At 48.6% G+C, this 26,091-nt stretch overlaps 1 protein-coding gene across 2 annotated transcripts in view; it reads left to right on the plus strand.

The window, feature by feature from the left end:
- Nucleotides 1–26,091, plus strand: part of KIF17 (kinesin family member 17) — a 59,696-nt gene that overhangs the window by 23,302 nt on the left and 10,303 nt on the right. For both annotated transcript variants that reach the window (XM_004377167.2, XM_012555773.1), the window contains exons 6-11: nt 3,063–3,172; nt 7,807–7,954; nt 10,175–10,731; nt 11,705–11,785; nt 13,038–13,234; nt 14,227–14,458. In XM_004377167.2, coding sequence (XP_004377224.1) covers nt 3,063–3,172; nt 7,807–7,954; nt 10,175–10,731; nt 11,705–11,785; nt 13,038–13,234; nt 14,227–14,458 — 1,325 coding nt within the window. The remainder of the gene's footprint in view (nt 1–3,062; nt 3,173–7,806; nt 7,955–10,174; nt 10,732–11,704; nt 11,786–13,037; nt 13,235–14,226; nt 14,459–26,091) is intronic.

Raw genomic sequence — 26,091 nt, forward strand, 5'->3', positions numbered from 1 at the left:
CGTTCATCTATCCGTCCACCCACTTGCCCAGTCCATTCATCCATCTATTGATCCATCCAATCACTTGCCCATCCGTACAGTCCATCCATCTATCCATCCATCCATTTAATCTACCTATCCATTCACTCCTTCCATCTACCCATCCCAATCCACCCTCCCACCCACCCACCCATCCATCCATCCATCCAAAACTCACTGAGCACTTCCTCTGTGCATGGACTTGCACTGGGCAGTAGGAACGTAGAGATGACTCAGACTCAGGCTCTGCTTTATGGAGTACCTAGTTGCCTGGGAAGACAATCAGGTGCAGCAAGACAAACTCCAGGGCAGACAGCTGTACAGGGCACTGCAGAAAAGAGTATGTGGCCAGGTCAGTCAGGGAGGGAGTGGTTGAGCAGAGCCTTGGAAGATGAGAAGTATTTCTATTAGACATAATGTGGAGGGGCCAGTGTGTGCAGAGGCAAACTGTAAGGTGCGTTTGGGGAACTACAAATTCTTCTACTGGCTCCCTGGGGAGGAGGGACGTGGGAGGTCATGTGAAGCTTGGCAGGGGCTGGAGTGGAGAGGGTCTTGAGTACAATGATGAGGGACTGGACTTTAGCAGCTTGCCTTCCTCCTCTTGTCCTGTTCCCGACTTCTGACCCTATTCACTCTAAAGATCAGTTGGGGACAATAGATGGAGGAATGGTGAGAGGTGTCAGGACGGGGTTGGGGAGGCTCTGCCAGTGGTTCCCCAAACTCAGCAGCTGACATTTGCACAGCCTGCCAGTGTTTACCACGCTGCGTTACAGGGGGTGGGGGCTGTTAGTGTCCCCTCTTCCGGGATTAGGAGCACGAAGTTTAGCAAGCTGGAATGATCAGTGCAGAGCAGAGCTGAGAGCTGAGCAGCTAACATCCAGTTCACTTCCTGGCTCCTTGGGCAAGTGACTTCGCCCTCCGAACCTCACTGCCCTCATCTGTAAAATGGAGAGAACACCACTGCCTGCCTTGTCACTGTTGGTGGCATTTGGGAGGATGACATGCGATAATGCATGTGTGGGCTCAGCAGGGAGCTGGGCACATAAGGGCTCAGTAGACCACAGATCATGCTATAATTTTATAGCCGGGCCTTGAACCCAGGTGTGTCCCTCTCAGCCCCACATGTCCCCCACACAGTACCCACTATCAAACATTAACCCTCTCTCAGCCCTGCTTTTCCCTCTGGTTACTGGCATGTTTCTCTCTTTCCATTTTAGCAAAACTTGAAACATTAGTCTGCTTCCACTGGCTCCAGTTTCTCTCCTCTGCTCTCTCTTGCCCAAAGGCTTCCGTCCCGCACCCCGGAAGCTGCTAGTGTTGTCAGTAACCTCTTGGGTGTGAAACCCAGTGATCAGGCCCCAGGCGAGCCTCAGCTCACTGACCTCTTAGCATCAATGGACTCAGCAGATCCCCTCCCTTCTTGAAACCCGTGCATCCCAGACACGCCTCTGTCCTGGTTCCCCCTCTACTTCCCCGGCCACTCCTTCCCCATCTCCTGGGTGCTTCCTCATCCTCTCCCCAGCCTCCTAATATTGCACTAGGCCTGGTCGTCCTCTCTGCTGTCCTCTCTCTACACTCACTGGTAAGGTGGTTTCGTCTGCTCACATGGCTTTACACACCACCTGTAGTTCATATTTCTCACACAGAGATCTCCAGCCTGCCGTCTTCTCTGAATTCCAGACTTGATATCCATCTGTCTCTCCAGTAGGCATTTCATTCAGCCCAGCATGCCCCACACTGAGCTCTGATCTTTCCCTACCTGCATGTCCTGCAGCCATCCCCACACAGTTGATGGGACTCGTGTGTGTGTGTGTGTGTGTGTGTGTGTGTGTGTGTGTGTGTGTGTGTGTGTGTACCTGTGTGTGTTCCAGCCTTAAACCCAGAGCCATCCTTGACTTCCCACTTTCTCTTGAACCCCCATCTAGTCTGTCAGCAAATCCTCCTCTCTCTACCTTCACAATAAGGAGCCCTAGTGAGGCAGTGATTAAAGTGCTTGGCTGCTAACCGAAAGGTCACGGTTTGAACCCAGCAGCCACTGCGTGGGAGAAAGAAGTGGCAGTCTGCTTCTGTAAAGATTTACAGCCTTGGAAACCCTATAGGGCAATTCTACTCTGTCCTATAGGGTTGCTGTGAGTCAGAATCGACTCGATGGCAGTGGGTTTGTTTTTTTTTGGCTACCTTCACATCATGTCCCGAATCTGTGCCCTTGTCCCCACCCCCACTTCTGCTGCGAGCACCTCTCAGCTGAATTACCGCAAGGGTCCCCTGACAGGTGTCCCATCTCTGCCCTGCTCTCTCAGCCTGTTTTCCACACAGCGCACCAGGCAAGTCCTGTTCAAATGCAAGTCGGATCCTGTCACTGCCCTGCTCAAACCCTTCAGTGGCTTCCGTTTAACCCAGAGTAGAAGCTGAAGCCCTTGTAACAGCCTCCAAGGCCCTCACAATCTAGTCCCGTACCTCTCTGGCCTCCTCTCCTACTACCCTCCTCCTGGTTTACTCTGCTCCAGTTAAACTGGCCTCCTGGCTGTTCCTGCAGCTGTCCAGGCCCACACCTACCTCAGGGCCTTTACACTCACTGCTTCCCTCTCCCTAGTAAGCTCTTTCCCCAGATCTCTGCCCACCTGTCTCCATCACTGCCCTCAGGTCCCTGCGCTCGAATAGCCTTGTCAAAGAGGTCTTCCCTGACCATCCAGTTTAAATTGCAGCCCTTCACTGGATCTTCTTTCTGAGCAGCATCACCTTGTAACACGTTATGCACTTAACTTATTTTGTTTGCCTTTCTCCCTCAATTGAGTTTTCAGCTGGGGGAGAAATTGGGATGTGGAGTTTTATCTGTTTGTCCAGTGCTGCATCCCCAGTGCCTGGAACATGGAGGTGGTCAATGCATGTTTGTTGAATGGCTGAATAAATGAGCACTTTACATAGAGACTTGTTTGAGGTAAGTCTTTATGAAAGAGCCTGTGGTTGTCTTTTTACTGATTACTGCTTAGTTCCTGTGAACCATGTGTGCTTCGTCACAGCCCCGATCTCTGTTCTCCTCCCAGCCCTGCTGTCCAGCTCGGTGCCCCTAAGCCCTGTCCAGTCTGAGGAGAAGCCAGTGCCTGCACCCGTGATCCAGCATGACACAGAGGCGGAGAAGCAGCTGATCCGGGAGGTGAGACCTGCGTGTTGGAGACTGTGAGCAGGAGGGGAAGGGCTGCCGCCTTGGGCTGCAGGGGCCCAACTCCAGCGTGAGCTCATCGAACCTTCACCATCAGCCTTGGGGTCAGTCCTGCAGTCCCCCTCTTGTAGCTGAGAATGCTGAGACTCAGAGAGGTTCTATGACTTGCCCCAGGTCACACAGCTCCAGAGAGCCTGAGCAGGATTTGAAGTCAGGTTCCTGACTCGAGTGCAGGCTGTCCCTATCACTGCCTGCACAGGGAGAGTAAAGAGGGGAGTGACATCTCCAGGGGACTTCTAGCTTGGGCCTCTGTCCTGGGAAAGAAAAAGTCAAGAAGCACTGATCCTGTCGCAGGCAGGGGGAGCCTGCTGTGTACGCGCGCGCGTGCGTGTGTGCGGGTGCATGCGTGCGTGCATGTTTGCTCTCAGTACTGAAGGAAGGGGCGGCTGTGGAGCAGCGGGTGTAGAGGAGGCATTCCTATGGGGACGGCTGTGCAAAGGCAGAGAGGTCAGAGTGGCAGGGGGATTCAGTCCCCTCAGTAGGTGCCAAAAAGCCTGGGGCTGAGAGCATGGCATCTGGGTGGGCACCTGGGTGGGCAGTGAGACTCCCCTAGGCAGGCATTTGATTGGTAAGTAAGTGGGGTGTTGGCTTCCAAAAAAAAGCTTTCACCTGGGATACCTGGGTCCTCTCACATGTGTGCCTTCCCAGCATCCCTGGGAAACAGCAGGGCGAGACCCTCCATGTACAGATATGGAGTTGGTCCCTAGATGGGGACGGGGCAGGGGGGCAGAGCCACCTAACTCCCACCTTGGGCTCTGTCCTGACTCTAGTCTCTGTTGATTTCTGAGGTTCCAGCCATTTGAAGGCTTCATTCTGAGACCTGTGGTATAATTTGACATTTGACAGTCCCTTTAGGGCACCGACTTTTTCCTGATGGAGAGCATCATACCAGGCAGGGACAGCTCTGCCGGGGCTGGAGCTTGGCTGTGTCCACAGCTAGACCTCTGCCACTCAACTATAACCTCAGTTGGGATCAGCCCTGGGGCCCCTGGAAGCCCCTGTCAGGCTGTAGGGGCTTGGGCCCAGCCTCTGGGGGCTAGATCGAGTAAGGCCTGTAGGGCTCAGTGCTTTGGGCTGGAGGGCTGGGAGAAACTGATCAGAGTCCCCAAGTGCTGCCCCTGTGACAGGCAGAGGGTTTTGCTATTTGCTCTGGGGGAAGACTGTGAAGAATCTGGTAACTCAGCTGCTCACTCTGCCTTTTCACCGGCTGGTCGGGAGCCCCTGGGGCAGGGCCTGGATGTCAGGTCCATCTCTGGGTCTCTGGGCCAGGCTCGGGAGGTGCTAGGTAGGAGAGAGCCACTGGGGATGGGAGAGCGCAAGCCCACAGGAACGAGAGAAGATGTGCTTTCAGGGTTCAGAGTGGGAATGGAATCATGTGGTGACCAGTGGACTTGGGTCCAAAGTCGGGGAGGGGAGGGCAGGGTTGGCCAGGGGGTGGGTTGGAAGTTCCTCCCTAAGGACGTACACTGTTGGGTGAACAGGCACCCTGGCTGTGCATTGAGGAGGGCGCTTCCGCCCTCTAGTGGTCACGGGGAGAAGTGATGCTGTTCCAGGCTGGCAGCTGTGTGTTGCCTGTGGTTGGAGGGTCCTTCTGCCCTGGGGTTAGGGTGGCCTGCTTCCTCCTCATGGGCAGCCAGGTGGACATGGCATCTGAGTGCTGCCATCTGAGCCCCCCCACCAAGTTTCTGTTTACTGACTCTGGAGTTTCTTCTGTGAGCCAGGCTTGGTTGAGGATGTCTGTCCTCCCTTCCTTCCTTCCTCCCTCCCTCCCATTTTATTCTTTTTGATATGACTCTGATGTTTACTGAACACTTACAATGTGCCTGGAACTGTGCTTCCCTTCCCATTCCAGAGCCAGCCAGAAAACCCTGGACAGAGGGAGGAGGCCCCTCTGTGTAGTGGAGAAGGCGCTGGGCTTGGAATCGGCTTAGCCACAAACTCTAGGTGTGACTCTCCAGCTTCAGCCTCCCATCTGTACTGGGGGAATTTGGGCAGATGATTTCTAGGGTCTGTCCAGCTTTTGTTTCTACAAGTCCAGTTCTCATGGGCTCTGTGACCTTGGGCAGGTTGTTTAAGCCTCTGTTGCCTCATCCATAGAATGGGCATCATCACAGCTTCTCTGCCTGCTTAACACACATTGTAAGAGAATGAGAGGTTGTCCTCTCATCCTTGGGTTGCATAACGAGAGCCAACCAGGAGTCGGGGGTCTGGGTTTGCCATCTGGCTACCTCTTCCTCAGTCAATCATCAACAAGCATTTTCTGAGAACCTACTTAGTGCCGCCACTGTAGCTGGAGGAGATGTGGGACCAAGGGAGGGTCTTTGTTTGTATGTTGGTTTGTTTGTTTTCATATTGGAAGTAATAGTGCCTGCTTTGCAGACTGCAGGGAATGACTTAGTACAGAAAGAGCAAAGTCCTCGAGTCGGGTGGGGTTGGTTCCAGGTGGTTCCTCCACTGCAGAGCTTTGGCGCCAACCTGCAGGTGGACTGGAAGATATGGGGAGGACCAGGGAGTTGCGTCTGACTGCTTCAGTTTTCTGGGTGAAGTAAAAAACCGGAAATGTCAGGAGGAGTGGAGGTTGGCAGAGAGGGAGAGTGAAAGGCCTGTAGAAATGTGCTGAGACACTTAAAGGCCCACCTGGGATTTGGGGTCACACATTTAAAGTGAGAATAGCCTGCAATGTTGCTACGTGAGTGTGCGTGTGGGTGCGTGTGTGTGTGTGTGTGTGTGTGTTTCCAGCTAGCTTTTGCTCAGGGTTCAGCTGTGGGTGGCCTGAGGCCCTGGTTTAACCAGGGTCAGGGCTCTCTTGGTGAAAACAGTGGCAGGTGCTGGGATGAGGGAGTCCAGGGTGTCTGCTGAGGAACGAGTGTGGTGTGGGACCTGGGATCTCAGCTGGGTAAGGAAGGAAGCAAGGGTGGGGCATTGAAAAGCTAGAGGTCTCAGCAAGGTCATCTAGAGCCATGTGGTCCTGGGCGAGTCGGTTAACCTCCCTGGGCCCCAGTAATACTGCAGGTATTGCCAGAAGGCTCAAGTGTATCTACGTGGGTCGCAGAATGCATAGATACATTTTAATTATGATGGTGTTTGGCTGCTAATGGAAGGCTCGGAGGTTGAACTCCACCCAGAGGTACCTGGAAGAAAGGCCTGGTGACCTACTTTTGAAAACTCAGCCACTGAAAACCTATGGAGCACAGTTCAGACCCACGTGGGGTTGCCATGGGTTGGACTCAACTTGGCAGCAACTGGTTTGGTATCCTCTTCTCTCCCTCGCGGAGAACCTGAGTCAGTGTGGTGCCCCTCGTAGAATTCTGGGCTGGCTTCCCACTGACTGAAGGTATCTGGTGCGGTAGGCACATCTGCCCCAACTCCTGTCGCCTCCTGGCTTACTACAGTGGTGTAAAGCTGCAGGTGTCTGTCAGCTGTGGCTCCAAACCATGGAGGGCCACATGCCTGCAATTCATTCATAAACACCCTGCCCACCTCCTGGCAGGTGTGTGACTGAAGGCTGGATATCTTGCATACTATTTAGCCTGCACTCCTGCTTGCTGCATAACTGATTCGGTAGATAATTGTTGAGTCCCTACTCTGTGCTAGGCACTGAGGCCACAAGACAGGATGGTCCCTGCTCTCTAGGCGTTTACATTCTGGTGGGGAAGCCATATGATAAACCTGTATCTAATAAAGAAATAGAATAATAGAAGCTTCTGATACGAGCTAGGAAGAAGTAGGTGAAGTGACGACCAGTTCAAAAAAGAAAACAAAACCTTTGCAGCAAAAAATGAGATGTGGTCAGAGGGATGGGTGGGGCTGGATTCTGTGGGGACTCAATGTCATGCCTGGGACCTGAGATTTTATCCTGTGAACACAGCAAGCCACTGATGAGTCCTAGGCAGGGGACAGAGAGGATCTAATGAACGCATGGCTGCTGTGTGGAGAAGGGTGTGGGGGCAGAAACAAGAATGGAGATGGGGGACTGGGTGGGAGGAGGCTGTTTGGACAAGAGCTGGTGGGAATAGTAAAGGTGGAGAGAGAAGCTGATGAATAAAATTGTATTTCATCGTTGATGGCTTGAGGATCATTTGGTAAAAATTTATTTGTCGATGTAGAAAGGTGTTCGTGATATACTGTTGTGTGAAAAAGAATGAATTACCAACAAATGCGTGTGTATTATTAACCAGTTGCCGTTGAGTCAACTCTGACTCATGGCAACCCCATGTGTGTCAGAGCAGAACTGTGCTCTACAGGGTTTTCAATGGCAGACTTTTTGGAAGTAGATTGTCAGCCCTTTCTTCCCAGGTGCTTATGGTTAGCAGCCAAGTGCATTAAGCGTTTGCACCGCCAAGGGAGTCCACGTATATTATTAGCCCATTAAAAAATGCATAGAGAAAAATTCAGAAAAGTCTTCACCAGCAAGTAGTTATCCCAGTGTTGTGTGGGTCATTTTAATTTTATTCTTTTGGCTTATTTCTATTTTCTGATTTTTGTACAGTGAATATGTCTTGTTTGAATGTTGTGTTTTGAAATGGTGATAACTCTGTCCTTCTGTGCATCCCCTCCCCGCCCCCCAGGAGTACGAGGAACGCCTGGCCAGGCTGAAGGCCGACTATGAGGCAGAGCAGGAGTCTCGGGCTCGGCTGGAGGAGGACATCACTGCCATGCGCAACTCTTACGATGTGAAGCTGTCCACGCTGGAGGAGAACCTACGGAAGGAGACAGGTGGGCTATCTTCCTTTCCACCTCCTTTCAGCACCTGCCATTTGTAGAACATTTTCTGTGCACTAGACTCAATTCTGTCTAACCCTTACAGATGTTGTTAGGTGCCATCAACAACTGTGAGGGTTAGATAGAACCCATGACTCATGGCAACCCCATGTGACAGAGTAGAACTGCCCCACAGGGTTTTCTAGGCTGTAATCTTTATGGGACCAGATCACCAGGTCTTCCTCCTATGGAGCCGCTGGATGGGTTCGAACCGCCAGCTTTTTGGTTAGCAGCCCAGTGCTTAACCATTGTGCCACTACAATTACCCTCATGTTATAGACAAGGAAACTGGGGCACAGAGAGGATAAGTAGCTCATTCAAAGTCACTCAACCAGTAAAATGGAGCCAGGATTTGAACCCGGGCAGTCTGACCCCAGAGCCCTTGCTCTTAGTCACAAGACTACATCCTGATGCCTTGGCCACAGGCTGGGCCCCCACTCAAGGCTGATTTAAACCCAAACCAAACCAAACCTGTTACTGTTGAGTCAATTCCGACTCACAGCGACGCTATAGGACAGAGGAGAACTGCCCCGTAGGGTTTCCAAGATTGTGATCTTTACAGAAGCGGACTGCCACATTGTTCTCCTGCAAAACGGCTGGTGGGTTTGAACCGCCAGCCTTTTGGTTAACAGCCAAACTCTTAACCACTGCGTCACCAGGCTGACATAGAGTTGTCAAATACCTCCTATGTTTTATAGGTGAGACCCTGCCCCGAGCTTCTGCATTTTCTGCCGTCTTTTTGAGCCCGTCCCACAATAAGCATTCAATCATGAGCAAGAACATTTTCCTTTCTGGAAGTTTTTGTCTTCTTTTTGACATTCTAGAATGTTCCATCCTATCCAGTATCATTCAAACACTCGTGCTGCCAGGCAGCCCAGATTTCTTCATACTCACCAAAATATTCTAAAATCCACCCTTGTTGTGATGATGGTACTGGTAACATCCTCAGTGCCAATTGCTGGGTATCACTGTGTGCCAGGTACTGTGTCAGGTGCTTTACCTGCAGACCCTCCTTGTGCCCTTCCCACTGCCCAGTGAGGTGGGGGCTACTGTAATCCTCATATTACAAATGTGGAACCGAGCCTTAGAGAGGTTCAGGCCACTAGTGAGGGAGTGGATGTCATTATTTCAGGGAAGGGAAAGTCAGGATGCTCTGAGGAGAGTGCCTGGACACAGTGATAAAGAAGTGGATGGGAAGTAAGAGGAGACTAAAGCCCCGTGATGGGGGCACTGGTGGTTCAGGGGTAGAATTCTCTCCTTCCACGTGGGAGAGCTAGGTTTGATTTCTGGCCAGTGCACCTCATGTGTAGCCACCACCTGTCTGTCAGTGGAGGCTTATGCGTTGCTCTGATGTTGAACAGGTTTCAGCAGAGCTTCCAGCCTAAGACAGACTAGGAGGAAAGGCCTGGTGATCTACTCCTGAAAATCAACCAATGAAAAACCAGTGGATCACAATGGTCCAATCCTGCTGTGCACAGTGTTGTCATGAGTTGGGGCTGATTCGACAGCAGCTAACAACAACAGAAAAGCCCCATGAGCTAAGAGCGCTAAGGAAGGTCTTTGTTTGATCATAGTCCCATCCAAGCTTGGAGGAAGATGCCACTTCCTCCAGCATTTTCTGTCCTTTAGAGTGTCCTTTCCAGTCCAGTTTGAATATTGGACCGCCGAGTGATTTTTATTTTGTCTCTAACTCTAACCCCCACCCACAGCATTCATTTAACTACGGTGGATATAGTATATCCCATGGACAGGAGCCCTGAGCTGGATGCTTCAGTGGGGCACCAAGTGGCTTGGGTGTGAAATCTGCTGCCCGGGCACTCACAGCCTGGGAAGGTGATATGAACCACAGGGTGGTCAGCTTATGTGTTACAAGCAGTCCCAAGGCAATGTGGTAAGAGCCCAGCACCTAATGGTTGGTGAGCTCAGAGAATGGAGAGATCATGGTGCTAGTCACAGAAGGCTTCCTGGAAGAGGTGAAAAGAGGCAGGTTTGAGTTCTGATGAGGGTAGAGGAGAATGGGAATGCACTGGCTGTAGCCACATTCGGGGAGGGAGGGGAGGGCCTGGGAACCTGTTAATCTAGTCTCAGGGACGGTAGGCTTGGGGCCAACTTCCAGAGAAAAGGTCCCTTCATTCTAATCCTTTAAAAGGCTATAAGAAAATTCTCCATTTTCAGAAGCTATCCTGAAGGCAGAAGTCCTCTACAAGGCCGAGGTTATGTCCAGGGCTGAGTTTGCCAACAGGTTTCAGTACTCACCTGCTTTCCAGGACGAGGTGGCCTTTAGACCCGAGGTCTCCCCCATGCCCGGCCCTCCGCCCAGAGCAGAGGTCCCCAAGTTTGAGAGTTCTTCCCAGCTGGATGAGCCGCCCAAGGTGCAGAGCTCCAAGTCTGAGATTTCTTTTGCATCTGATGAGTCATCCACACTCGAGGAAACTTCCATGTCCGAGGCCTTCCCTGGGCCTGACGAGCCCTCCAACCTGGAGTTCACCACGCCCGAGGAGGAGTCCAAGAACAAGTACTTCTCGGATGAGTGTTTCAGCCAGGAGGCCTCCAGGCCCCTGCCGGAGAACACGTGCTACCTTCAGGAAGAGGAGCCGGAGCTGACCCCTCTGCAGCTGCTCCCAGGCCTGCAGGACCCATTTGCTGAGCTGGAAGCCAAGCTGGCCAGGCTCTCTTCCACTGTGGCCAGGGCAGACATGCCCCCGGAGGAAATACCCAAGGTCCCTGAGCAGGTAGCTGATATCATGCAGAGTTTGGCTGGGGCTGGGGTACAGAGTCCCTTGTGCAGGCCTGGAGCTTTACCCTCTGCTGCTCCGGCACCGCCTCTGTTGCCTCCACCATGGCGCTGGCTCTGGTGGCTGGCTGGGGCACTCACAGTCGGGTCTGGGAGAGGGAAGCCCTAGCTAATCCTTGGTCAGTCAGTAGCAAAGTTGGGATCAAGGTACAAGGTTCTGCCAGGTGGACACCTGACCTGCTGACTGAGGGACACCTGTGCTGGGAGTTTGTTGAGTAGCCTGGGTACGGTGAGCGTCCAGGCCAGCAGAGCTGAGGAGGCCTTGGCCCAACCCTCATGTACCTGGAAGCTCAGTGTGGGGAGCTGGGCTGGGGGCCTGCGGGAATCCAGCTACCTTTCAGCGAGCCCTAGGGGAAGCCTGGGGTGCTGCTCTTCCTCATCCCGCCTCTTTGTCCCTCGTCTTCTCCCTTCTCAGCCCTCCTTTTTATCCTTTTTTTAAAAAATTGCCTCTTTTCCTGCCTTTGTTCTCTGCTTTCCTTTCCTCTGTGTGTGTGTGTAAAGAACACAAGCCTTCGAGTCGGGCAGACCTGGGTTCAGATCTCATCTCTGCCTCTTAGTTGTGTGGCCTTGGGCAGTTACGTCTCTGGGCCTCAGTTTTTAATCTATAAAATGGGAATGATGCTGCGCACCTCACATGAGACAGTGCAGGTAACGCTCCTGGCACACGGCAGGTGCTCAGAACATTCCTTGTCTCTCCTCTCTCCCCCTCATTTCCCCTTTTCCCTGTCCTCTCTCTCCCTTCATCTCCTCACTCCTTTTGTTCACGCCCCTTCTCAGCAGGGACAGGCAGGAGGAGAGTGTGGGTTTGGTGAGCAGCTGGGCATTAAGGCAGAGGTTAGCAGTGCAGGGGTCCAGGATGACTCTGGCTCAAACCATCCCTCTCCCTGCCTCCTACCCCGTTCTTCCTCAAGCACCGCTCCCTGACAGATCTGCTGGAGCCCTGTGACCCCAGGTCTGAAGCTGAGGCAGCTGACCATGCCCTGCCCAGGATTGTGAGTGCCTCCTAGGTGGCCGTCTGTGGTGGGAGGAGTTTGAGGGGCCTGTCTCCTCCCTTTCTGGGCTTCAGTGTCCCCATCCACCAAACAGGGACAACAACCCTGTTCCTAGACATGTAACAGATGGCCCCCTTGCAAAGCAATGCACAGATCAGAGGAACTGCCATACCATTATCACTGATGGTACTCACAGAGGTAGGCCCATTGTCTTAGACAGTGATTTCCAAACTTCTCAGCCTCGGAACCCTTGGTCTGAAGGAGTAGCAGTGACAGAGGAGGGCTACAGGTCAGAGACTGAAGCCCCTGAGGCACTATCAGGGACCCTTGCTTGTGGACCCCACCCTTTTCTCAAGAAAGCACAACAGGCCACCACATGGGAGTGGGAGAAAAAGCTTTAAATTATCTGCATTTATGGAGAAAGAAAATAGTCTGCCAACCTCTGGACTTGATCACTGGGTGGGCAGTGGAGTTTGGGCCCATTGCAGGCGCTCCATAGGTGGTAGGTGGAGGGGCCAGGGAAGCCCTGGCTGAGAAGGTGAAATTCAGGATGTGACCCAAGCAATAAGGAGGGGCCCAGGGAAGAGCACAGGCAGAGGGGACAACAAGTGTTCCTGTGACTGGAAAGATCTCGACTTTCTCAGAAACAGAAAGAGGCCAGAGTGGCTGCAGGTAGACAGGGGGTGAGCAGCTAGGATAAGACCAGAGAGGGAGGCAGGGGCCAGCGTGGAGGGCACTGCAGGCTGAGGAAGACACCGGGTTTTTCTGCAGATGTCGTGGGGAGCCAGAAAGGGCTCCTCCAATCGAGAAAGGGTGCGATTGATTTCTGGTTTAAGAAAAGGGCTCTGGCTGTAGTGTGGAGACTGGATTAGGTGGGAGAGAAGCTGGGAGACCAATTTGGGGGCTGTTGGTAGGAATTGGGGGCCCTGGTGGCACAGTAGTTAAGAGCTCAGGCTGCTAACCAAAAGGTTGGCAGTTCAAATCCATAAGCTGCTCCTTGGAAACCCTATGGGGCAGTTCTACTCTGTCCTATAGGGTCGCAATGAGTTGGAATCAACTCGACAGCAGCGGGTTTGGTTTGATTTTGGTAGAAATAGGAGCAGTAAGAAGTCAGCGGGGATACACTGTTGTATAACTGGGTGTTTCTGAGCCAGAGGTGGTCCATCCCAGGCAGCAGAGGGGTCGGGACTCCCCGCTTTGGGACTGAGGCCTTCCCCATCCCACCCCCCTCGTGATTTCTCTCTGTGCTCAGGAGGCTGATCTAGCCCCAGAAGCGGCTGAGGAGGTGGTGTCAGCAGCAGACCCTGGTGTGGCGGCCGAAGCTGAGGCCCAGGTGGCCTTGGTGGCCCAGCCTCACCCCCTGGTGGCCCTGGGAGGTGTGAGGAGGGAGAGCATGGGCGTGGACGTGGCGGTGCCGCCTGTTGTGAACCAGCAGCAGGTGCTCGCCCGGTAAGTGCCAAAGCTTAGTGCGGTGGGACCCATGGGCAGGGCCGGAAGTAGCCCCCTGCCAAGCTCTGGGAGTGGGGGTGCAGGTGGGTTCTCCCAACCCCCCCGAGGGCCCTCATAGCCTCTGTTTCATTTTCTACAGGGGCGGGGGCGAGCAGGAATGGTATAGTCATCCGGGTGGGCGAGTTCTCTCTGGAAACTGCACAGGCTGCCGTTCGCCCCCAGATTCTGGTCGTGCACCCACGGTAGTGCAATGGCTCTAGGGGGAACGTGGAGGGACTGTTGCTGGGTTGCCCACTGGCTTTCCCGGGTTTCAGGTTTCAGGAATTTTGGGTCAGGTTGGTGCAGGTCCTCAGGTCCCAGCCAAGTTCCCAGGTTCCTCGCCCACCCTAGAGACAGGCCACTCCACACAGTGAAGGTCCCTGGGTCCGTTTGGGGAGGTAGCCTTTCCTGACTCGCTGTGTGGTTTGCATAAGTCACTTAGCTTTTCTGAGCCTTGGTGCTCACTTCTGTAAATGAGAATGGTATCAGCCCCACCTCCATGACAAGTCATCCTCCCGGCCAGGGCTCAGCCTCTTTCCAGCATAGGATACTCAGCCCCACAGAGCACATAGCCTGGAATTACCCTAATCATGCAGGTTGCCTCAGAACAAGGACATGGGCCTGTTCTGCTACAGGGACCAGCGTCCCCATCAGCATTTGGGGCAGACGGGAAAAGGGTTAGCTGAAGGACCACAAGAAGATTCTCACCTTTCCTGTTAGATAGAACCACCACCATGGTTGGGGACACAGGCTGGGAGTCCAGCAGATCTGGGACGAATCCTGGTTCTGACCCTGAGCAAGTGGCTTCCTCTCTGAGCCTCAGTTTACTTCTCTAGGAAGTGGGGTTGTTGGAAGGATCCAATGAGACAATGCTTAACCTTGAGCCTGCTGGATAGCAAGGGCTTAGTGAATGACAGGTATTGTCATGTTTGCCTTCTCCTCCACACTGGCAGCTTGCAGCTATTGGAGCAGCAGGTGGTGGGCGGGGAGCAGGCCAAGAACAAGGACCTGAAGGAGAAGCACAAGCGGCGGAAGCGGTATGCTGACGAGCGCAAAAAGCAGCTAGTGGCAGCCCTGCAGAGCTCTGATGAGGACAGTGGGGATTGGGTGCTGCTTAATGTCTATGACTCCATCCAGGAGGAAGTGAGGGCCAAGAGCAAGCTGCTGGAGAAGATGCAGAGGAAGGTAAGGCTCTGGAGTTAGGCACCCCCTGTTCCCCACCTCCCTTCATTCCTAGCCCCCCCTGCCCTACATCCAAGCGTCGCTAGACCCTGCAGGCAGACAGGCAGGCATTGTCCATCCATTACACAAATATTTCTTTTTTTTTAAATTGTTGTGCTTTAAGTGAAAGTTTACAATTCAAGTTAGTCTCATACAAAAATTTATATATACGTTGTTATGTGACCCTAGTTGCTCTCCCTATACTGTGACACCACGCTCTTCCTTTCCACCCCGGATCTCCTGTGTCCATTCAACCAGCTCCTGACCCTCTCTGCCTTCTCATCTCACCTCTGGACAGGAGCTGCCCATTTAGTCTCATGTATCTACTAGAGCTAAGAAGCACACTCTTCACGAGTATCATTTTATGTCCCATATTGCAGTCTAATCTTTGTCTGAAGAGTTGGCTTTGGGAATGCTTTTAGTTTTGGGCTAACAGAGAGTCCGAGGGCCATGTCTTCTGGGGTCCCGCTAGTCTCAGCCAAACCATTAAGTCTGGTCTTTTTACTAGAATTTGAGTTCTGTAGCCAGTTTTCTCCTGCTCTGTCAGGGACTCTCTGTTGTGTTCCCTGTCAGGGCGGTCTTTGGTGGTAGCCGAGCACCATCTAGTGGTCTCAGGCTGATGAAGTCTGTGGTGTATGTGTCCCTTTCTGTGTCTTGGGCTAATGCTTTCGTTTTGTCTTTGGTGTTCTTCATTCTCCTTTGCTTCAGGTGGGTTGGGACCAATTGATGCATCTTAGATGGCTGCTCACTAGCTTTTAAAACCCTAGACACCACTCACCAAAGTGGGATGCAGAACATTTTCTTAAAAAACTTTGCTATGCCAATTGACCTAGAACACAAACATTTCTTGAGTGCCTGCTGTGTGCCATGCCCTGCTCTGGATGCTGGTGGCACAACAGTGAAAGTGACAAACATGTCCCTGCTGTCATGAAGCCCACATTCTAGTGGGAGTAGGTGTGTGTAACGAATACCAAAACATAAGACATAAGCAAGAACATATCTGGGAGTAATTGGGCTATTATGAGAATACCAGGGGAGGACTACTTTATTTTTATTTTTTCATTTTGATTGAAGTATGAGTGCACGAATCCTAAGTGCCCAACTTCATGCATTGCCACAAAGTGAACACGCCCATGAAACTAGCACCCAGACCAACAGCTGAACATTAACAGAACTCCAGCTGTACCTGGGGCTACTACAGATGGGGAATGGGGAAGTTCTCATGGAGGCAGTGACTTTAAGGTGGAACCTGACAGGGAAGAGCAACGCAGGCAGAGAACAGCCAGTGCTGAGACCCAGGTTAGCATGTTCTAGGTACAGAAAGAAGGCAAATGTGGCTGAGCACAGGTAGTGAGGACAAGAAAGGAGGAGAAGGCAATTGTGCCACCCATAATGGTCAGTTATATCTCCTTCTCTACTTTCTCTGCATGATGTCTCCCTTGGCCGTCTGCGGTGGTTGTCCCCTAGCCCCCACCCAAGCACTGGAAACCAAAGGATCTTGCCAGAGCATAAATTTTGTCATAGGATCAAGTCTGTGCTCCTGATGAAGTATAATTTTTTTTAAAGTTGAAAATATGATTCATGTACAAATATAAAATGAGCATATGTCAAAGATTTTATTGACTTCATTAGTTAACTCATTTAAGATGTTAAAACTGATTCAGAGAGAATTTGAAGAATATGTATACCCATATAATGTATACATGCACAATCATAGAGGCTGAAATGAGTTTGCTAATAGATGCAACACTGGTTAACATGCTATACTGCAATAAAATATAATAGATGGGGTTATCTTTTCTGCAAAGTGGTAATTAGTTATAGCTCTACAAGTTAACTAGTTAATAGAGGTCAAAAGTGTATACCCCCAAAGAATCAGATAATTCCCAGAGGGTCCACTAGATAATGCCCAGCACTGTACTGAAAGGAGATGTAATAATCTCTTGTCTATTTCAAAGTTCTGACCATTTTCCTGTTACTCCTCAGCCTGACAAACAGTAGGCTTCTACTTATATGATATCCTGTTACTTTCACTTATTCCCCTGTGATAGTCATTGAGGTTATTCTCCTTTCCTCATTCTCCCTACTTTTCTCTCACTTTTTTGGTTGCATTATTTCTACATGGTTAGAACATAAAACTTTTACATATTTTTCTTCCACCCTGTCCCCATCTTTGTTTTAGTCTTAGATCAACAAATAAATATATTCAGTGCTCACCATTAATCCTTTTGCTGAATTTTCCCATCATCTCTTGTTGGATGAAGCTTGCTTTCTGTTACATTTCTCAGGAATGGCTCGTGTAGTGTATTTCTGCATGTTTAAAATTTGGCTGGAAACAAAATCCTTGTCTCACATTTTCTTTCCTTGAAAATGTTGCTCCTGAGTTGCCTTACTTTGCATGAGAGGCCTTGAGAAATTTTTAAAACTGTTTGAAATTTAATAGTTTTACTAGGGTAGCTCTTGACTTTATAATTCTGGGTTATTTTCCCTGGGTACGTAGTAGGTCTATTCAATATGTAGATTCAGAACTTCTTTTATTTCCAGAAAGTGTTCTTAATTCTAGATTTAAACATTATTGTGTTCCATTCTTTTGTTCTTATTTTTTTCAGGAACTCTAATTATCTGTATGTTGGGTCTTCTTTTTCATCATCTAAGTCAATCACTTTCTGTCTGAGACTTTTTTTTTTTTTTTTTTAATTTTCTTGGCTATCTTCATACGTTTTCTTAATTCTCCCTTGTATTTTAGGTGAATTTATTCTCCCTTGGATATCTTGTAATTTGATCTACATTTCTAAAACTAAAAAAAAAAAAAAAAATCTGAGTTTGGTTAACATCCCATTTCACATCATTTTGATTTTTTTTTTCTTTTGTCCATTTGTATTTTAAGTTTTGGGATTTCTGATTTGAAAATTTTATATCCGTGAATGCTTTCTTAAGTTGAAGTTTTGTGTTATATTTTTCATCTGCTTGTTTGGTTCTGTGTGCTTTTGCTTTTGGAGAGAATTTTCTTCAGTTGAAGTGCTTTTACATTTTCTATTATATAGCTTTGAAGCATGCATCTGCTGTTTTCTAGTCATCTTATAATATGCTATTTTTCTGGATTATCAATGACAGCTTGCAGAGGTGAAGGTTTTGGGTGGTTTACTAGGTTTCTTCATTTAGTAGTATGCTCTTCTGTTCATATAGTGAAATACAGAGTTTTAAATAGAGTTCTATATTATTTTCCTATTGCTGCCATAACAAATTACTACAAATTTAGTTGCTTAAAACAATGCAGATTTATTATCTCGTGTTCTGTAGGTCAGAAGTCCAGGCACAGTGTGCCTCAGCTGGTTCCTCTGCTTAGAAATTCACAAGGCTGAAATTAAGGTGTTAGCTGTGTGCCTTTGTGGAGGCTTAAGGGGAGTATCCTTTTTCAGGCTCATTCAGATTGTTGGCAGATTCAGTTACATGCAGTTGTAGAACTGAGGTCCCCATTTCCATGCTGGCTGATGGTTATGAGTCATTCTCAACTTCTGGAGCCCACCTGCATTCACTGGTTCATGGACCCTTCAGACACAGGAAGGATAGGTACAGCTCCTCTCATGCCTTGAATCTCTCTGACTCTACTCCTGCCTCATCTCTCCAGCGCATCTCCTGTCACATCTCTTGTGCTGCACCTCTCTTACTTCCTCTTCGCTTTTGAAGGTCCATATGATTACACTGAGTTCATCTGGATAGTCCAGGATAACCTCTCTATTTTAAGATCAACTGATTAATATCTTTAATTCTATTTGCAAAGTCCCTTTTACCATGTAAAGTAAACATATTTGTGGACATAACAGCAGGGGGTAAAGATCATGGAGGCCAAAATCCTGCCTGCCACGAGCTTTTTTTTGGGGGGAGCAGATTAAAGGGGTCATAAAAGTCCTGCGGAAATGAGGAAAACTCACAAAAAACACTGTCTCTTGTGATTTTTCTTATTTCCGCAGGACTTTTCACTTCCACCTCAAGGGTGCCTCCCACTTCGAAGTGTCCTCTTCTCCCCCAGAAGCAATGCTTTCCAAAACCCCTCTGGGGCTGCACACATTCAAGTTTCCTTTTTTCAGTCTCCCAGCATCAGGGTCCAGACCTGTATTTTCTCACTCAGAGTGAGACATTCTCTTTTGGGGAGTGATTTTATCTGCATGCCATCACCTTACCCCTCCCCCTCCATGGTTTCCTGTGTACCCGCCACTTATCTCCCCCATGTCGTGGGCTCAGGAGCTGTCTCTGCTGGACTTGGGTGTTTGTTTCTCTACTTGCATGTAATTTGAAGCTTCCAGTGTTCTCTGTCTCCTGTCATGCAGTAGGCTTGGGCTAAGGGTGGTTTTATTTTCTCTCCTTGTTGTCCTGTGTGTTTTTCTGTTTTTCTGGAGGATGTCTATAGAGATTCGGATTTAGCTGTCATTACCCTAGGTACCCAGAACTCTTGTGTATTTTTTTTTACATATGAGCAAATATATGCGTGTGTATCCTCCTCCCTTCTTAGATAAAAGTAGCCTGCAATACACACTTACCTTCATCTAGCTTTTTTTTTTTTTTACGTAACTATCCTGAGGAGTCCTAGGGTGGTGCAAATGGTTAACATACTCAGCTGTTGTAAAAATGGTGTGGTGGTGTCAGACCTCCTCTAACTTCACAAGGGGGAGGGAGAATCAAGATCAACAGCCCAAGGCTGATTCCTATGAGGCAGAGGTCAGACATACCTCCTCTCTCCAACCTTTTTATCAATTCTGACACCAGCTGTCCTTCGTATGGCATGCTCTACTTCTCCGCTAGTACAATAATTCATTGCAATGGCCACATAGAACTCAGACAATACTCACGCTTATGGAGTTTATTAGAGAAGTAACAAATTACAATTCAGGATTAGGAATGACTCAGGATATAGTTTTTTGATCAGCTTTTTCTCAGCCATGACTGCAGGCAGGCCTCTCTCTGACTTTCGGCCTCACCTCTGCCCTGCTCAGGCGAGTGTTACAAAGCTCTTTAGCCCTGTCGATAAGTACCCGGAGGCACTCAACTCTGCCAGTAAGCCTTGGCCCAAAGTCGCTCAGCTTTCTTGCTCTGTGGGTCATGGGTCAGCACCTCCACTGTAACTGCCTTGCTTCGTGGGCCAAGAAGCCCACTGCACCATCTTGTGCCAGCCTCCTGGTTCTGCTGCCACTGTTTCTCTGCTGCTGCTTCTTGCCGTCTCATGCCGTCTCCAGTGTTACAGCTCTCTCTCTCTCTGTGTGCCTCCTGGGTCTAGGAGGTTCTCAGCGCAGGGACCCTGGGTCCAAAGGATGTGCTCCACTTCCTTGGTGGTAGTAAGGGCCCCCCCCCCCCGCTTTGGGATTGGCTCTCTTTTAAGCATAGCAGGATGGTAAAACTGACCAATCCCCTTGTTAGGTTTCCATGATCCCTTATTTGCATGATCCCACCCCCCACAAGGGTGCCATGCTCCTTATATGCATTATTAGCAAGCTGTCCAATCCCCTTGGTGGGCCACAAGAACCTTATTTGCATAACCCCACTCAGTCATTTGGTGGGAGTTACAAGACTGGCTAGAAAAGCCATATAAAAGTGATCTGTCACACCACAGGACACCCCCTGACTTTTCTAGCCATAGTTCTTTCATACTTGGAGGATAACTTCCTACTTACAATCATTTTGCCAGTCCAAAACAGCCATTAACAATTAGTCCTTCAGTAGGGCAGAGAGTCCTCAGGGTGAGGTTATGCAGGTACTAGCTATTCAAATCTGCTGCAGGTAACCATCTGATCTGGTCGGGTTTCTCCAAAAGTCATCTTGGCTTTACCCTTTCTGGTGTCTGAAAAAATTTGACTGAGAGGAGATTTTTCCCTTGCTCTGAGCCTCACGAGGTATCAGTATAGCAAAACCTTTAAGGGACTTTACGTTTGGCCACTGTACTCCAGTCCAGCAGTACCTCTCCCTTAGTCTACTCTTTCACAGTTACTGCTTCTTCAAGTACAGTTTTTAAAATCACAGTTAACCCTGTTAACAGTCATTACTCGCAGCTGAATCATCGTCTTCCCCCACCCTCTCTTCCCAGACCCATCAGGAAAAGAGGAAACTATTCAGTGGTGATCCTCCCTTGTCCCCCCTCATCTTGAGTGTAGGCATATCAAAAACATGTAAGCTAGCCACTTCATGCCTTATCTTCCTCCATTTTACATAGTCAATTTCTAAATTGCCCATCCCTATCAAACCAGTACTCTGAGGACAGAGGCATGTTCCTTGGTCTGAAGAATCTTCTGTTCCGGTTGTAACTTTGAGCATCTGCATCCATAAGCGAAGTGTAGTCCAGTGCAAGCCATTAAATTGGAGCGATCCACACCAGCTCACAGTGTCAAACATCTTTCTGCTCATTCGGTTGGGTTCTGGTCAGCTCATCCCTATCCTCTGTAGGCTAGGTCAGTGGGTACTAGCCATAGGCTCAGGAGTCCACACACCTCCCTGCACTTCAGATCAGCCAGTCCCTTCTCTCTCTCTCTCATCCCTAGCCCCTGTGGGAGAGGTCAGTGGGCACCACCCATAGGCCAGCCTCTTCTCTCTGTCTCTCATCCTTAGCCTCCGTGGGCTAGGTCAACAGGTGCCAATGGAACACATCCAAACTCAGCCCACCTCTTCACTGCTGCGCCTCCCCCACTTCTACTCATCTTGTGGCCCCAGATGGTCACCTCAAGTGAGCATACCAGGCTGTCCACTGACCAGCTCCCTTTAATTTTCAGTCCTGGAAGGGGATTCTTCTGATGGGCACTGACTTTTCCTGCCTTGATGCACTCAGGCAAACCACTTGCTCAAAATTCAAAAAGCAAAACAGTCATTTTTTTTTCTGCAGGTTCTTCCTTCAAATGCAAATCTCCTCTTCTCTCAGTAGTTCTGGGTAGGTCTGCATGTCTTTTTAAATGCAGATTTCCTGACTGGAAAGATTCTGGGTGGGGCTCAGGTTTTCAACCTAAGCCCCGCCCCCCCATACTCTATACACAGGGCTACTACATTGAAATGAACAACCTGTTTCTTTTGGGCAAATCCTAGTTGCCCTTTTAGCATATCCAATCAAGTATTGGCTGAAGGCAGAGTTGCATGCCCTCTGTAATCTATAGTACCCAATATTCATTTCCATCATACATTTAGGTCTGTTTTACAACACTAGGTAGGAGAAACATTCAATCCCCAGGTTGGTCCCTGGCAGGTCGGCCCTTGTGACATGGTGCATCCAGCTGCAGCAACGAGTGGAGCCCATATGCACCTGCCTCCCTCAGAGTTTGGAAAGGGCTGGCCCCACCATCCGAGTGCCCCAAGCACCACTGCTCTACTCCACATGGTGGGCCTGAAGGTGGTTGTGGCTGGTAGTTATAACACGAATGCTGTGCTCTACGTGTTCCCTGAGTACAGCTGGTCAATGCTGTAAGCTGGGCACACAGCCAAGCCTCTGAGATGCCCCCTTATGCAGCTCTGCCCCACCCCATCCTGCTGGGCCTTCTGTGCTGTGCAGCCTGGGTCCGTCACAGCCCCTCTCTGGGCTTCTGCTTCTCCTACCTTACCCTGTGGGATTTCACTATTGCAGCAGTTCTTGGCCTTTTGGTGGCTGGAAGGGAGGGGGGCAGTCTTAGATTACTGACCTCTGAATGTTCATGTGGTTTCCAGGGGTTGTAGAGAGCTTTGGACTTGGGTTTCCCTAAGTGTCCTCTTCCCAACCCTTGGGCCCCGGGCTCACTCTTAACATATCCTGAGCAGCACTTTCTCCCTTGCATCCTGAGGCACGGGCCTTATAGTTAGTGCATGGGGTTGACAGGTCTGGTGAGGATCAGCACCATCCTACCCACAACCCCAACCCTCCCTGCATCTGCTGAGGAGGGTTCAAAACCCAGCAAAAATATGGCCCGGTGGTACAACGTAGATATTTTAGTTCAGGGTCTACAATAAAGTATCTAATTGGTCTCAAAGATTTTATAGAACAGAATCTTCTGAGTATTTTATGTGACATTTGCCCTGTAGGTATATCTTAACCTGTGGAGAAGGTACATACAGTGGTTCTAATAACAAGACGAGTGCTACTTTGCAACCCGCATGAAAACATTATTATTATTACAGTATTATTATGTTAAAAATGTTTTAGTGTATGTAGAAATGTTTATTTTTATGCACAGAAAGGTACATTGTATACTAAGACAAACATTTGAATAACTGACTTTAGATACAAACTGTATCTAACTGTTCTGACTTACGCACAAATTCAACTTAAAGACAGACTTAGGAACAGAACTCGTTCATAATCTGAGGGCTGCCTGTACATTCAAATAAACACGTAGCCCTTTTTAAAAATATTCCAGTTTTTATCTTCTCCAAGCCTTGACTATCTTCTCCACACCTTGACTCTCTTCCCGTTTATATGCATATGGCTTTGGGCCTCTGGCTGGGTAGGACCAGAAGACCCTGGCTCACTATCATCGTGTTTAACCAGCCTGGCTTTTGCTCCAAGTCACTCTGGATGTGGTTTTTCTCCCTTCAGCTGCACCATAACATCTCTGAGTTTCCTTTCAGCCATTACAGACAACAACCACTAAAGTAACCATCTAAGAAGCATAAGTTCCACTTCCCACACCCCTTGATTCTTTCTGTTCCATACTTCATGAGTCTGGAGCCATTGCAACGAATCCCACTTCTGACACCAACTGTAAAAATAGTGTGGCAGTGTCAGACTTCTAACTTCCCAAGGGGGAAGGAGAATCAAGATAAACAGCCCAAGGCTGATTCCTGTGAGGCAGAGATCAGACATACTTCCTCTATCCAACCTTTTTACCAATTCTGACATGAGCTGTCCCTCCCATGGCACTCTCTACTTCTCTGCTGGGTTCGATAATTCGTTGCACTGGCCACACAGAACTCACAGACAATATTCACGGTTATGGGGTTTATTAGAGAAGCAGCAGGTTACAATTCAGGATTAGGAATGATTCAGGATACAGTTCTTCAGTCAGGGCAGCTTATTCTCAGCTGTGCCCAAAGACAGGCCTCTCTCTGGCCCTTGGCCTCTCGGCGTCTTGGCCTCACCTCTGCCCTACTCAATCAAGTGTTAACAAAACTCTTTAGCTCCACCAATAAGTGCCTGGAGGCACCCCACTCCACCAGTAAGTTTTGGCCCAAAGGCACTCAGCTCTCTCTCGCCCTGTGGGTTGGCGAACCTAGCTTTGCCAAGTGTCTGGAGGCACCCTAGTCTGTCTGTCAGCCTCCTTCCCAAAGGTGCTCAGCTCTCTTTCTCTGTGGGTTGGCACACCCACTGTATCCACCTTGCTCTGTGGGCCAGGAAGCCCACTCTGCCATCTCCTGCCTGTCTCCCGCTTCTGTTGCCACCGTTTCTCTGCCACTGCTTCTTGCCGTCTTGTGCCAAGTCTAGTGTTAAAGCTCTGTCTCTGTCTCCTGAGTCTGGGAGGTTCTCAACACAGGGACCCCAGGGCCAAAGGACACACTCCACTCCCAACTCTTCTTCTTGGTGGTAGTGAGGTCTCCCCTTCTGCTCTGGGATTGGCTCTCTTTTAAGTCTAACAGATGGCAAAACTAACCAATCCCCTCATTAGGGTTCCATACACCTTATTTGCATGGTCCCACCCCCACAAGGGTGCCGTGAACCTTATTTGTATGGTCCCACCCAATCATTTGGTGGAAGTTACAAGACCTTGGCTAGAAAGGCCATGTAAAAGCGATCCATAGCATTGCAGATGCTAACCAAAAGGTTGGAGATTTGAGTCCACCCAGAGGTGCCTCAGAAGAAATGCCTGGCAATCTACTTTAAAAAATCAGTTCATTGAAGACCCTATGGAGCACATGTCTACTCTGACACACAGGGGGTTGCTGTGAGTTCGAGTTAACTCAGTGGCAACTGGATATATCCAGATTGTAAAGGAATGGGTAACACTATCTTTATTTGCATATGAAATGATTTTGTATATAGAATACCCTAAGGAATCCACTAAAAAACTTTATTAGGACCAATAAACAAGTTCAGCAAGGTTGTAGGATACAAGATCAAAAAGCAAAAACCAATTGTATTTTTATACACTTGCAATGAACAATCTGAAAATAAAATTACAAAAACAATTCCATTGACGACAGCATCAAAAATAATAGAATACTTAGGAATAAATTTAACAAAAGAAGTGCAAAAATTATATTCTGAAAACTACAAAACGTAGTTAAAAAAATTGAAGAGCTAAATAAGTAGAATGACATCTTGTGTTCATGGAGCAAGATTTAATATTGGTAAAATGGCAATACTTCTTAAATTGATGTACAAATTCAGTGCAGTCCTAGCTGAATTCTAGGAAATTGATAGGCTGATTCTAACATTTATATGGATATTCAAGGGACCTAGAATAGCCAAAACAATCTTTAAAAAGAAGAACAAAGTTAGAGGACTTGCATACCCCAATTTCAAAACTTACTACAAAGCTGCAGTAATCAAGACAGCGTGGTACTGGCATAAGAACAGACGTACAGACCAATAGGATAGAATTGAGAGTCCCAAAATAAACACATTTACAGTCGATTTTTTTTTTTTTTTTTTTAGGAGAATAAGCTTTATTTTTGTTTCATAAATACTGTGATGCTTTGATACATATCAGGGAGGGTAATATCAGGATTTAAAAGTACATGTCACCGTAATGTATGTAACTTTTTTGTCCTAGGAACATATTAATTAAAAACTGATTTTTTAGTTGCCGGGAATTGTATCCTGTGTCAATGTCTCTTTTTTTCTTTTCTTTTCATGGATTATCTTTTTTTTAAATAATAGTTTATTGTGTTTTTGGTGAAGGTTTACACAGCAGTTTAGGTACCTATTCAGCAATTTCTACACAAGTTGTTCAGTGACATTGGTTACATTCTTTCCAATGCATGAACATTCTCATTATTTCTGTTCTGGTTGTTCCATTTCCATTAATCTAGTTTCTCTGCCCCCTTACATTCTCATCTTTGTTTTAAAGTAATTATTAACCATTTGGTCTCATATAGGTGATTTTTAAAAGGAGCACAATACTTATAGGTGATATTCATTATTTTTTGAGCAAATTTGTTATTTAGCTAGAAGCCAACCTGAGGGGTTAGTTTTGGTTCAAGGTTTGAAGAGTATCTCAGGGCAGTAGTCTTGGTGAGTCCTCCAGTCTCAACCAGTCTAGTAGATCTGTTTTTTATTTTGTATTTGTTTTAGGAATTTAAGGTTCTGTTCCACATTTTTCTCCCATTCTATCAGGATCCATCTATTGTGGCCCTGATTAGAACTGTTGGTAGTGGTAGCTGGGTACCATCTAGTTCTTCTTGTCTCAGAGTACATGAGCTCATAGTTTGTGTAGACAGTTTGTCCTGTAGACTAGTTCCTTCTTTGAATCTTTAGTTTCCTTCTTTCTCTTTTGCTCCAGATGAGTGGAGACCAATAGTTGTATCTTTACAGTCAATTGATTTTTGACAACGACATCAAGACACTTTAGTGGGGAGAATAGTCTCTTCAACAAATGGTGCTGGGACAACTGGATATTCATATGCAAAAGAATGAAACTGGACCCTTATTTCATACC

The sequence above is a fragment of the Trichechus manatus genome, unplaced genomic scaffold (assembly GCF_000243295.1).
Source record: "Trichechus manatus latirostris isolate Lorelei unplaced genomic scaffold, TriManLat1.0 scaffold00048, whole genome shotgun sequence".
NCBI classification, from domain to species: domain Eukaryota; kingdom Metazoa; phylum Chordata; class Mammalia; order Sirenia; family Trichechidae; genus Trichechus; species Trichechus manatus.